Source organism: Anolis sagrei, chromosome 6, assembly GCF_037176765.1.
Source record: "Anolis sagrei isolate rAnoSag1 chromosome 6, rAnoSag1.mat, whole genome shotgun sequence".
NCBI lineage: Eukaryota > Metazoa > Chordata > Lepidosauria > Squamata > Dactyloidae > Anolis > Anolis sagrei.
Genome location: NC_090026.1, coordinates 36087649 through 36101592, shown reverse-complemented (window position 1 = coordinate 36101592; position 13944 = coordinate 36087649). Strand labels below are relative to the sequence as shown.

The 13944-nt window shown below is 40.5% G+C and overlaps 1 protein-coding gene across 4 annotated transcripts in view; it reads right to left on the bottom strand.

Annotated features, from left to right (window-relative positions):
- The window catches only part of MLLT6 (MLLT6, PHD finger containing), a 170294-nt gene that overhangs the window by 118472 nt on the left and 37878 nt on the right, over positions 1–13944 (bottom strand). For all 4 annotated transcript variants that reach the window (XM_060780942.2, XM_060780943.2, XM_060780946.2 and 1 more), the window contains exons 3-6: positions 7961–8015; positions 6923–7032; positions 5420–5523; positions 495–588 (exon numbers count right to left, since the gene is read on the bottom strand). In XM_060780942.2, the coding sequence (XP_060636925.2) occupies positions 495–588; positions 5420–5523; positions 6923–7032; positions 7961–8015 (363 nt within the window). The remainder of the gene's footprint in view (positions 1–494; positions 589–5419; positions 5524–6922; positions 7033–7960; positions 8016–13944) is intronic.

Genomic DNA, 13944 nt, shown 5'->3' with positions numbered 1-13944 from the left:
ATAAAAGTATTTATTGATTTATATTTTATTTATATTTTATTATTATAATATTTTATTTATATTTATATAAAGTGTAGACCCCTTAGGGTCCTATCATAACTCTGTTACATTGTCACTTGTTACCAGGAGGAGCTCCCTCTGTTAGCTCCAGCTCCCCATGTGGGGACATGAGAGAAGCCTCCCACAAGGATGGTAAAACATTAAAACATCTGGGCATCTCTTGGTCAACGTCCTTGCAGAGAGCCAATTCTCTCACACCAGAAGTGACTTGCAGTTTCTCAAGTCGTGCGTCACCCACCCACACAAACACACACATAAAGCAGGAGGTTTTCTGGGCTTGGATCAGTAGATGTCAGGATTCCAGTCCATACATTTTATTACTCTGGTGTTGTGTACCTTGCATGCTGGGTTTTTGTATGCAATTCAAGTATTTGTATATTTGTTAAACTCAAATGATCTGTGCTTTTGGTAGTAACAAGGAGACGGTGACTCACCATTTTATTGAAGTGGTATTTGCAGTATCCACAGTATTTCACATTGTCGACTTCTAAGACCTCTTCTTCACACAGGAGCCCAGCCATCTGAGCACTAAAAAATAGAAATGAGTTGTTATGACCTGAACCCCAAGCATTTATGGCAATGGCGAACGACAGAACCGGGTTTCTCTATTACTAACATGGACATATATCTGTTGCCTCTGTTCTATTGTCAGCTTTTTATAATATTTTTTATTTCAAAAAATGTAAGCAAGAGAGATAATCTATTCTGGTACTTTTTCCAGTATGCTGACTCACCAGTCCTGAAATGGTTATACAATACAGCCACGAATTAAATGGAAAATAATTAACAGACCTTCTTTGCTACCCCCAGGCAATTGTTCACCTTCACTGGTAAATGGAAACTGTAGATCCATGGAGTGCTGATCATGACCTCCATGTCAAATACATTGAAAGCAGTCTTTCTTTTCTTTAAAGAAAACACCTACCTTCCAAACTTGCTACCAGTACTCCTTAGGTAAGAACAATGGCTGTGAAACTTGCCTCCATAGAAGGTTTGGTTGACCCTCTCCTTGTCGTCTTTCCACCAGCATGGCAAAGGCCTTCTCATTTATACAGGCCTTTGGTTTTAATTCTCAAAGGTGTGCATGTTGTGTTTGTGTTTTATTATGTTTTAATGTATTTTTAAATTGAGTTGTGATTTAACTGTCTTCTGATTGTTGCTTTAATGATTTTTAGCTGTACTTTGTTTTAAATGGGTGTAAGGCACCTTGAATGAGCACCAGCATGATTTAATGGTTTGAGCATTGGATTATGACTCAAGAGACCATGGTTCGAAATCCTGCTCAGCCATAGCAACCTTGAACAAGACATACTCTCTCAGCCTTAGGGGAAAACAATTGGCAATCTCACTCCTTGAACCACCCTCTTTTATTTTATTAATATAGTAAAGTTTATTGATTAGTCCACTGACCATATCAAGACGAAAACAAGAAAATACACAAATAGACACTAATCACTGTCCTAAAATTATTTATTATTTAAAATTTATTTATTTAAAACTTTGATATCCCGATCTTCTCAACCTCTGTAGAGGGACTCAGACTGGCTAAACTCCTGTAATAGTGAACATAACATTAAAACACAATTAAAACTTAAGTTAAACGTTAAAGATAATTAAAAATATATCCTTTATTTTATTATTATTTATTATATTTGTATTATATTTGTATCCCGATCTATTTCACCCCAAAGGGGTCTCGGAGTGGCTTACAGTTTGGCAAACTGAATAATTAACTAGAAATCAACAGACATATAAATACATATTAAAATCATTAAAACATTATACGTTATACATGTAAACATCATAAAACATATTGAACATTGAACCAATCCCATAGTCATCATTTAAACGCTTTAGCAATATCGTGATGAGGTGTTATACTGCAATTCTGTCACTCGCCAAATGCTGCTTACACAGCCAAGTTTTTTTTTCTGATCACCAGGGGGTAGGGCACTAATCTAACCTCACCAAGGAGGGAGTTCCACAGCTGAGAGGCCACCACCAAGAAGGCCCTGTCCTTTGTCTCCACTAGCCACACCTGCAAAGGTGGTGGGACCGAGAGCAGGACCTCCCCTGCAGATCTTAATGCTCTAACTCAAGGGTCCTCAAACTTTTTAAACAGAGGGCTAGGTCACAGTCCCTCAAACTGTTGGAGGGCTGGATTATAATTTGAAAAAAATATGAATGAATTCCTATGCACACTGCACATATCTTATTTGTAGTGCAAAAAATACTTAAAAACAATACAATAATTAACATGAAGAACAATTTTAACAAATATAAACTTATTAGTATTTCAGTGGGAAGTGTGACTCTGCTTTTGGCTGATGAGATAGGATTGTTGTTGTTGTTGTTGTGTGCTTTCAAGCCTCTTCAGACTTAGGTTGACTTTGAGCGAGGGCTGGGTAAATGACCTGAAGGGCCGTATCCGGCCCCCGGGCCTTAGTTTGAGGACCCCTGCTCTAACTTGTTTGTAAAGGGACATGTTTGTTCGGAAAGGTAAGCTGGGCCAAAACTGTTTAGGGTTTGATAGGCTAAAGCCAGCACTGAATTGCGCTGAGTAGCAGACTGGCAGCCAGTGGAGTTGATGTAACATGGGGGTTGTATGCTCCCTGTAAGCTGCTCCAGTGAAGAACCTGGCTGCTACCCCATTGACTACTTGAAGCATCTGAACAGTCTTCAACCTGTAATCGTGCTTCAATGCAATGTAATTTTGATATGTTTGAAATGTTTTAATATGTTTTAATTATTTGAAAGACTATTTTATATATTTGTGTTTCTTACAGTTCTATAATATTGTGTTCTATTGATATTGTTGTTATCTGAATCTGGCATTGAATTGTTGCCATAGCTTGTAAGCTGCCCTGAGTCCCCTTCAGGGTGAGAAGGGCGGGGTATATGTACAGTAAATAAATAAATAATAAATAAATAAATTCAAAGGCAACCCCATGTAGAGCGACACTGCAGTTGTCTATTCAAGATGTGACAAGAGCGTGGACCATCATGAGCAAGTCTGGCGTACAAGCTTTAATAGTGCAAAAGCTCCCCTAGCCATCGCCGAGACCTGGGGTTCCAGGCTTAGTGAGGAATCCAGGAGAATTCTCAAGCTGCGAATCCATGACTTCAGGGGGAGTGTGACCCCATCCTGAACAGGCTGTAACCCTATACCCTGTTCAGCCTTTCAATTGACCAGGATGACCTCTGTCCTGCCTGGATTCAATTTGTTCACCCTCATCCAGATCATCACAGCTGCCAAGCACTGGTTCAGGACCTGGACAGCCTCCTTAGCAGCAGGTGAAAAGGGGTGATAGAGTTGGACGTCATCTGCATACAGATGGCATCGAACTTCAAAACTCTGAACAATCTTCTCCTTGAAACTGTGCATCTCACTTATGGGGAGATTTTTGTTCACATAATAAACTTAAAATGCAAAGGTTAGTCCCCAGAGGAGCCCAAGTTGGTCATTCCTGAGCCCAAGAATTTGCCCACCCCTGACCTAAAGTACCATTTTGGGACTTGCTATGGCTACAACTTATTTCCAAAGAGCTACCTTTAGATTCTTCATAAGGCAATTACAAAAGATGGAAAGGTTCTTCTTCTCCAGAGGAAACAGGGCGTTCCCCCCTTCCTATTTAGTCCTGTCCTCTACCAGAAGATGATTCGATCCCTTGCTGCCTGTTCTACTTCACTACTGACTGAGAGTTGGATGCTTGGCAAACAACCCTGGCATGGGAATTTGGGGTTTCCATGAAGCATATAGAAAGCAGTAAAAGGAAGACGTAATTTCTAAAAGAAAACGGGAACAGGAAAGTGAAGCAGTAATATGTAGGACAGAATTAGCAAGCAGTGAAAGATGCTTGATCTATTTCCTCCCAGGAATGGAGCCATATGGGAAGGAACTCTGTGGAAGGAGGAGGAGAGAGGCTTGAGGAATTGTTGCATTGAAAGCATCTAAATAGGAGTGCAAGGCAGGTTATAAGATCAAGGGGGAAACAACAAAGGCTATTGATTGAAAGGTGTGGGCATGTACGCTGGTAGTAAACAAATGAAGATACAACAACTTCTGTTGTGGGAAATGTGTAGCTGTCATCCTCCTCATTGGGTAGAGCTGAATTACTGTGCTACTTTAGACAAGACCCTAGGGTGCCTCGATACTGTAAAATTAATGCAGCTTGACACTGCCTTATGTGCCATGCCTGAAGGCTATGGCATCCTGGGATTTATAGTTTGGGAAGTCTGATTTGGCCACGGTGGTCCATGTTCTGGTAACATCCTGTATAGACTACTGCAACGCTCTTTACGTGGGGGTGCCTCTGAAGACTGTCCGGAAGCTGCAATTAGTCCAATGCTCAGCAGCCAGGCTACTGACAGGAGTTGGGTACAGGGAGCGCACAACTCCCCAGTTGCGCCAGCTCCACTGGCTGCCAATTAGCTTCCGAGCACAATTCAAAGTGCTGGTCTTAACCTACAAAACCCTATAAGGCTCTGGCCCATTTTACCTGTCTGAACGTATTCTCCCCTATGAACCATCAAGGCTGTTAGGATCTTCTGGAGAGACCCTGCTCTCGGTCCCACCACTTTTGCAATTGCTTCTGGTGGGGATGAGAGACAGGGCCTTTTCCATGGTGGCCCCTCAGCTATGGAACTCTCTCCCAAATAAGATTAGAGCTGCCCCCTCCCTCCTGACCTTCAGGAAGCTAGTGAAATCCTGGCTATGGAATGAAGCATTCCCAGAATAATGGCTGAGACCAGCAACAGACTGACATATGCAGACTGAGTTGGATATGATTCTATTTGATTAACTTATATGTACTTTATTTTATATGTATTTTAATCTATTGTCATTATATGATGTTTTTAACTGTATTGTGGCATTGAATCCTTGCTGTTAGCCAGTCTGAGTCCCTCCGAGCAGGTTGAGAAGATATAAACGTTTTAAATAAATAAATAAATAAATAATAGTTTGTCACAGGATCAGTGCTTTCTGAGAGCGAAGGGTAAATATCCCCCTAAATTACAGAAAGCAGAATTCCTTAGTACTGAGCCAAAGCAGTTAATGTGGTGTCAAACTGCTATAATTCTGCAGTGTGGATACAGCATAAGTCTTATTTCAGTGCATCCTAAACTCAGTGGATTAGGCCCTTCACTTCAATACAGGAGTCAGACATAGCTAGAAAACAGCTTTGAAGGATGGCGGAAATTATCAAAGAATGTATAAGGTTGCCATTGTTTCTAATTTATGCTATTATGTGATTCTGAATCCAAAAACACATATCTATGACCAACACATTGGAAAGTTTGCGGAGATAATGTGGAGAGGAAGCAAATGACAATTAAATTGACAAAAATATGGACTCACCAAGTGACATGGAAGGCTTGCCGACAGCCGTGACGGTTGCAAGTCATGCAGGCTCCGGAGGCTGCTTTGCTCTCCCTGCCTTGCTCTTCACAGATATAACAAGTCTACAACAGCAGCAATGACAACAGTTTAACTATATGCATCACACTCAGTTGTTATCCCATTGTATGATTCCCCTCAAATAGCTCCTATTTATTTGTTAAAGGCGAATCACCTTGTCAATACAGCTAATTAATCCTAATAGCCCCCCTCCAGCTATTATTTGTTATTTTTACACATGTGTGCCTCAACTGAAGGAGGAGATGTCTTCCTGGACATTTTTTTTGTTAAACAGAAAATGTGGAAGTAGAAATAATATGGAAAGAACAGCGATATGTTCTCACACCACACCAATATTTTTCAGTAAACCTTTTATTCAAAGCTAACAATATGGAAATGTGAAATGAAACAACCAGGTCAGGTAGCCATGCATAATTAACCAGAAACATTCTGAACATGCTAGATGCCACTTGAAAGCTTCTTACAAAGTACATCATGGGATTATTTTTTCCTTCACCAACCTTATGATTTCCATTGTGATAACCTAATTTATATATCTATGTTTCTGTAATGTGCCAGGGGAAACTTCTCACCATTCTGCTGTCCATGCATGCTCAGTAAGGGATTGTGGAAACACCTGCTGTTTGCCTTGCCTCTTGCTGGTAGATACACACAGCTAGAGTAAAATCAGCTATAGTAAAATCCCATTCTTTGCTATCTCAAACTTTTAAAAATGTTTATTGAAGATACACAGGCCCAAAATTGAAAGCCCGTGTTTCTCAAGCTGTTCTTTACCAGCACTCAATGTTAATACAGTATGACCCAATGTCAGCAGTTTCATTTATTTGTGTCTGAAACATATATATCTCTAGGCATTTTCTAAGTCCTCTAGTATGATACTATTGTATTTTGGGGCAAGAGGTCCTTCATTTCAATAAGATTCACTATTATCTGCATTTTTGTGCATCCACACAAAGTTCAGGAATATATCATGCCCTGTGGATACACTGGCAATATTGTAATGCTAAAGCATGATCGACTAGACCAGTGGTTTCCAACCCTTGGTCCTCCAGGTGTTTTGGACTTTTAACTCCCAGAAATCCCTGCCACCTTATCAGGTATTTAGAATTGTGGAAGCTGAAGTCCAAAACACCTGGAGGACCAAGGGTTGGTTACTACTAGACAAGAAAGGAAGGAGCTGGGTGGCCATAAAAAGATTGTAAGATTGAGTGTTTTTGTCAGAGGTTTTGTTAACTGAGTCAAGCTGTATTCCTTTAAATTGTAAAATATTTATATATTTTTTTAAAAATTGGAAGTATAATAAAAATGCTACAAAACATAATGTAGAAAGCATATTATATGACAGGACAGGGGAACAAGAGGTCAATAAAAAGCGGTTTTCTGAGAGAAGGGACTGACAATCCAAGACAGAAGGTGCTGAAGGGAGGAAGAAGGTTCTTTTACCTTGTTGAACCGGTCATGGGGAACATACTGGAGGACAATAGGCTCCATGGTGAGAACATTAGCAAACTGCACCTCGGGGATGTACAGAGCGCAGACGACATGGGCCCAGCCTGGAAGAAGGACATATTAAGTACATCCATTGGTGAAACGTCACAGAGATGTTTGCATCTGAGTTATGAGAAGCAGTTGGCCTTAATATCCAGTGGGAGGCAGCAGTGAGGTGAGATAGAGCTTTCTTTAGGTAATAAGATAATAAACCACCTCTGATTATTTGTTGCCTAAAAAAACCTTATAAAATTAATGGGGTTGCTAGAAGTCACACGACCTGAAGGAACACACACACACAATAAATTTGTATGCTTCAGAGAGCAGGTGTAGGCTAAGATGATGAAATGTTCCTCTACACACACAAAAATATCTTCCTTATTACCTATGTTGGGAAAAGGCACTAAATTATTCTGGGAGATTTTGTCCAAATAATAAACTATTAACAAGAAAAAGTAAAGGTAAAGATTTCCCCTTGACATTAAGTCTAGTTGTGTCCAACTCTGGGGAGTGGTGCTCATCTCCATTTCTTGGCCAAAGAGCCGGCATTGTCCGTAGATTCTTTCTAGATCATGTGGCCGGCATGACTGCATGGAGCGTCGTCACCTTCCCGCTAGAGCGGTACCTAATCTCAAATTTGCATGTTTTCAAACTGCTAGGTTGGCAGAAGCTGGGGCTAACAGCAGGAGCTTTCACCGCTCTCCAGATTCGAACTGTCAACCTTTCGGTCAGCAAGTTCAGCAGCTCAGTGGTTTAACTTGCTGCACCACCAGGGACTTCAATAACCCGTGCCTAAAAAGGATATGCCCAAAGAAGTGGGCTTCGGTCTACAAAAGTTGATGGAAAATAAAATAATTATTCTTTAAGGTGCTGATACTCTTTGTTGTCTTTTAGGTCTACAAACTATTCCAAAAAACTCATAAGGAGGCCTTTGCTCACTGGGCTGTGGTTTTAATTTCAGGTTGCCGCTGCTACCCACAAAGGGAATCTCACCTCCATTATCGGTCCGCTTCAGTGCTCCGTCTTTATGGGGACACAGCTCACACCTCTGAAATTCCAAGAGAAAAGGCCAAGAAAAAGATTAAGGCTTCTAAAGAATAAACAACAAAAGCTTAACATTGTGTCAGAGTGCTTTCAGAGTCTTTGGAATATTTCATGTGCGTTATCTATCCTTATTTGAAACATAACAATTCTTTGAGGTAAGCCAATATTACCGTTCCCTACATTACAATACTTGGACTGAGCCTCAAAAAGAGAATCGCCATCTCGAATCCCAATTCTGAAAGAAACTTTGAGAATAAAGTAACAGTAAACTGGATCAAGTTGTTCAGAGTACGCATAATGTTTGAACTAGAGATGCTTGGTCTTTTTCTTCACTAGATATGTGTAATCTCCATTGTGTAAGAGCCCAACCAGTATGATGATAAACACAGGCAATATATCGTCAGCTCTTTTTGTCTATGAATTTTTTGCATTTCACAAATTCAACCATCAAAGGCTTGAAACTATTTTTAAAACATCCAAAAAACAAACCTTGATTTTGCTGTCGTATACAATGAAGACAATTTTACAGTGCTATTTCTATTATGGGACTTGAGCATCCATGGATATTGGTATCGACAGGAACCAAACCCCAGTGGATACTGAGGGCTCAGTGAACTGGATAGCTACAAAATCCGAAAACAAGCAGAAGAAAATTCAAAATCCTTATGCAGTAACTGTGACCACTCCTCTTCATTATGCCAAGACTGATTTATCCCTAAAAGCTGAATTTTAATCCAAGTGTTGGAAATAGCAACCTTCTTCAAGCCTGCACTAATTTATTTTGTATATGATCCTGTTTGTTTACTGTATTGTATATGTATGTTTTGGTATGCAGCTTTCCCTTTATGTTTCTTGAGGCTGCAAACCACATGATCAGATCTGGGACTGCTCTGAGCTCAGACTCTATTTTAGAACATCGAGACACCATTAGACTTTGGACTGGTAAGAGCAAACTCATGTTGTTGTTGGTTATAGGAAAGATGCCCTGTGTTACCTGCACGGAGAAACTACTTCAAACCTATCTGTAACTGGATTGACAAGTTATGTACCTGTATGCTGAATACATGAAGATTGTGCTATGTTACTTTTAACAAAGTTTATTTTTGCTCTTGAGAACATAATATAGAAACAAGATTTTTATGGGAGAGTAGATGTTTTTTGGCACTGAAAAGAACACTTATGAAGAACTGTTATATTTTGTGCATTGGCATAATTTCTGATCAGAGACATCTAGGTTATCAGTCTAACAACTGAAAACCAAATTGCCTTGCATAAGTACATGTGGATATATACCACTGAAGAGGAGATTTTACACAAACAAGTAAGCAAATAAGTAAACTTTATTATGGTCAGGTTGTTGTAGGTTTTTTTGGGCTATATGGCCATGTTCTAGAGGCATTCTCTCCTGACGTTTCGCCTGCATCTATGGCAAGCATCCTCAGAGGTAGTGAGATCTGTTGGAACTAGGAAAATGGGTTTATATATCTGTGGAATGACCAGGGTGGGCCAAAGAATTTTTGTCTGTTGGAGCTAGGTGTGAATGTTTCAACTGACCACCTTGATTAGCATTTGATGGCCTGGCAGTGCCTGGGGCAATGTTTTTTCCCCTGGCAGTGCCTGGGGAAATTCACAAGCATGTGGGCCATTTCAACAGAAAGGAGGAAACAATGAAAATGAACAAAATCTGGCTATCAGTATTAAAAAACTCTAAAATTACAACAGCAATACAACAGAGAGGAAACAATCGGGGACATAAAATCAATTCTCAACAAAAGATTGCCCCAGGCACTGCCAGCCCATCAAATGCTAATCAAGGTGGTCAGTTGAAACATTCACACCTAGCTCCAGCAGACAAGAGTTCTTTGGCCCACCCTGGTCATTCCACAGATATATAAACCCTTTTTCCTAGTTCCAACAGACCTCACTACCTCTGAGGATGCTTGCCACAGATGCAGGAAAAACGTCAGGAGAGAATGCCTCTAAAACATGGCCATATAGCCCGAAAAAAACCTACAACAACCCAGTGATTCCGGCCATGAAAGACTTTGACAATACATTTATTATGGTCAATGACCAGATCATAACAGAGGGACCAGATCATACTCAAACTAGTTTTTGGCTCTTCTCTAGAAGATCATACTTTTACAAAAGGTTATGATTTTCAAATGGTTGTGAATGCCATTTTTCTCAAAAAGGTTATGGAGATTCTGGTTTTCCAAAAAGGTTATGATCTCTAAAAAGTGATGCCTTTCCAAAACCAAGGTCTTTTTTTACCAAGCAATTCAACTGCTCCTAATGGAACAGCACAGAAATGATAGAAATTTTTATAATATTCAAATATGCCCTGATTTAGAGAAAAAGAAAGAAAGTCAGAAACCACTCTCCAGTAGAGATAGTTAACTCACAGATAGGAATGGGCCCACACAACATCTCAAGCTGTGATGTGGACTACAGAGACCAACTTCCGCAGGTTGCAGATGAGTTTCGGGGCAAGAGGTTGGATTATGTGGGTTTTGGTTCCTATTCAAAGCTGGGATTTTAAAATAATCACTTTCATTTCAGAGCCAGAGACAACCCACGTCTATCCCCACCCTTTAGCCCACCCAAGTGGATTACAGGCCAAACTCAATTGCCACCTGCAGAAATCAATCCATAACTATTAATTACTAACATTTTGCCCCAGAGCCACTTCTATTGTTAGGCAAAAGGAAGCAGACATCCCAGGTAGAAGTTTCTGGCTACAAATTATAATCACGAATTGTAAGATATGTTATTAGTTATTAATGTAATTTTGTTGCCAGTAATAGAACGCAGAGAGGTGCATGTGGGATTCTCCCTCGTGTAGGAAAACAATTTAGGACCCTTCCACACAGCCTTATATCCCAGAATATCAAGGCAGAAAATCCCAAATTATCTGAGTGTGGACTCAGATAAACCAATTCAAAGCAGATATTGTGGGATTTTCTGCCTTGATATTCTGGGATATAGGGATGTGTGGAAGGGCCCTGAGGCTGAGCGAGAGTAACTTGCTCAAAGTCACTAAGTACATTTTCTTAGTCAAACTGAGTTCTAGTCCAACATCCAACTCACTATGCAATATTATTTATTTATTTACAGTATTTATATTCCGCCCTTCTCACCCTGCAGGGGACTCAGGATGGACTGCAATGTACATATACATGGCAAATATTCAATGCCATAGACACACAACATATATACACAGGCACACAGAGGCTATTTAACATTCCAGCTTTTTCATGAGGGTATTCTGGCCACCAGGGGAGCTGTCGCTTCACCGTCCATTTGTGATGCTGATTAAGTACTTCCTTATTCTTTGCATGCTTGGTGGAGATTTTTATGGCATCGTAAATTAGCCTCCCCGTATAAGCGGTATCTAAATTTCCTACTTGACTGATGCAACTGTCTTTCGGGCTGCAAAGGCCAACAGCAAGCTACACAAATTGATCAGAAGCTCAGTCCAACCCAGGCTGGCTTTTAACTCATGACCTTTTGGTCAGTAGTGATCTTAATGCAGCTGACTCCCAGCCAGCTGCACCACAGCCCCGGTGCTTATACTGGCTCATTTGACAGACATACTGTAAAACAAACTAAACAATGTTTTGTGTCATTTAGTCTTTTAAGGACCCTTCCACACAGCCATATAACCCAGGATATCAAGGCAGAAAATCAAGGCCCTTAGTTGGCCTTGAGAAGAATTTGGGAGAGTGACTTTTTAAATCAATACTTCCAGATTTTTGCAGTTAGCCTGGTCACTATATACCTATAGCTTAGGGCCCTTCCACACAGCCATAGAACCCAGAATATCAAAACAGAAAATCCCACAATATCTACTTTGAACTGGGTCCACACTGCTATATATTTCAGTTCAAAGCAGAAATGGTGGATCTTATTCAGCGGTTTGGAAGGGGCCTTAGTATGCACTTTGATCTTCCTTTGAACCAACTCTGTACCCTCCGAAAACTTTTGATGAGCAACGAAAAGATCTGAAGAGTGTGGGAAGAGGTATTATTTTTGACCAGACAGAGCAGGCTCACCAATTGCTGAGAAGTGGGCAGTCTGGTGTCCTCTCCATGCATAGGGTTTTAACCTTGACAAGTTGCAGTCAGAATAGGCAATCCTATAGGGATGGCAGATTGAAAACTGGAGACAGCTCCTCTACCTTTAATAAAGTATATATCACTTTCATACAACCATATAATAAGCTGCACCTGCTGAGATTCCCTCTTATATGCAACCATTCAAGACGCAGGGGCCATCTCCGGTTTTCAATCCGACAACCCTATGTGGTCTAGAAATGTTGTAGTCCGTGGTCCAAAATGTCTAGCAGATGTCATTGCCCACCTCAGGAAGCTCTCTTTTCAATAAAACATTGCTTCATGCTTGAGTCATTTGGTCTAGCAGATTAACGTGCAGAACAGAAAGCATTCCTTCAGCTTTCACACTTTCGTCACAGTTTGTAGCTCAAAAGAAAAGTAGCAAAATGCCCTTAAATGTGCTTTTAGATGTGCATTTCGGAGAGAAAATATGTCAACAACCAAAGTTGTAAATGCAAATTTTCCAACTGATCATTTCCTTTTTAAAAAATTACAGAGTAATGTAGAAATGAGTTAGAAAAGACTTAAGAGATGAAATGTATGTGAAAGTGACTTTTATCTTTTTACTACATTCAGTGAAGTCAAGGCATTCTACATGGCTCTTTCCCCCATTATATGTTCACAACAACCACTGTTTTGTCATTTTAAAGTATTTTAACCAGCTCCAATATGTCTTCTTTTAACTTGTTAAATTGATTTTTAAAATAATTGTACTATTTACCTAATTTTGAAGGTATTATCTTGCTCTTCTCATGTACTCAGGCAAAAGTTAACTGCCATAGCCTCTCCTAGCTTGTGTATTCTTCCTCTTTAATAAATTCTGTGATTTCGACTACACTCTGGTATGCCAATTCTCACCTGTGAAATGATGGGATTACATCCTTCTGTGAGGCCAGTGGCTATGCTGATGACAGAAATGCTGCTAGTAACTTCTTTCATATTAGACAAAGTTGGGGTATAAATATGGCAAATGAATAAATAAATAGACAGGCTTTTGCTGAGAAGCCAGACAAAATCTGCCAAACAGCTACTGGGCAGCTGTGATGGGTGACTCTGGCAGGGGATCTATCATAAGTAAAGGTAAAGGTTTCCCCTTGACATTAAGTCTAGTCATGTCCAACTCTGGGGGGTGTTGCTCAATTCCATTTCTAAGCCGAAGAGCTAGCATTGTCCATAGACACCTCCAAGGTCATGTTTTCAAACTGCTAGGTTGGCAGAAGCTGGGACTAACAGCGGGATCTCACCACACTCCCTAGATCTGAACCACCAGCCTTTTGGTCAGCAAGTTCAGCAGCTCAGCTGTTTAACCTGCTGCACCACCAGGAGGCCCTTGGATCTATCATAGAATCATACAATGATAGAGTTGGGCCATCCAGTCCAATCTCCTGTCAAGAAGCAGGAAAATCGCATCCAAAGAATCCTGACAAAGAAGGAGCCTCCACCACAGTCTGGGGCAGAGAGTTCCACTTCTGAACAGCTCTCACAGTTATCAGCTCTCACCAATTAGAGCACTCAAGGGCCAGGAGTTCTCAGTTTCTATGCCAGAGTTTTTAAGACTGGCTTTTAGGCCATCTTTAAATCTCTTCACAGGCTGTGAAGAAATTTAAAGATGGTCTAAAAGCCAACCTTAAAAACTCTGGCATAGACACTGAGAACTGGGAAGCCCTGGCCCTTGAGTGCTCTAATTGGAGGTCAGCTGTGACCAGCAGTGCTGTAGAATTTGAAGAGGCACAAATGGAGGGTGAAAGAGTGAAACGTGCCAAGAGGAAGGCATGTCAAGCCAACCCCGACCGAGACCGCCTTCCACCTGGAAACCAA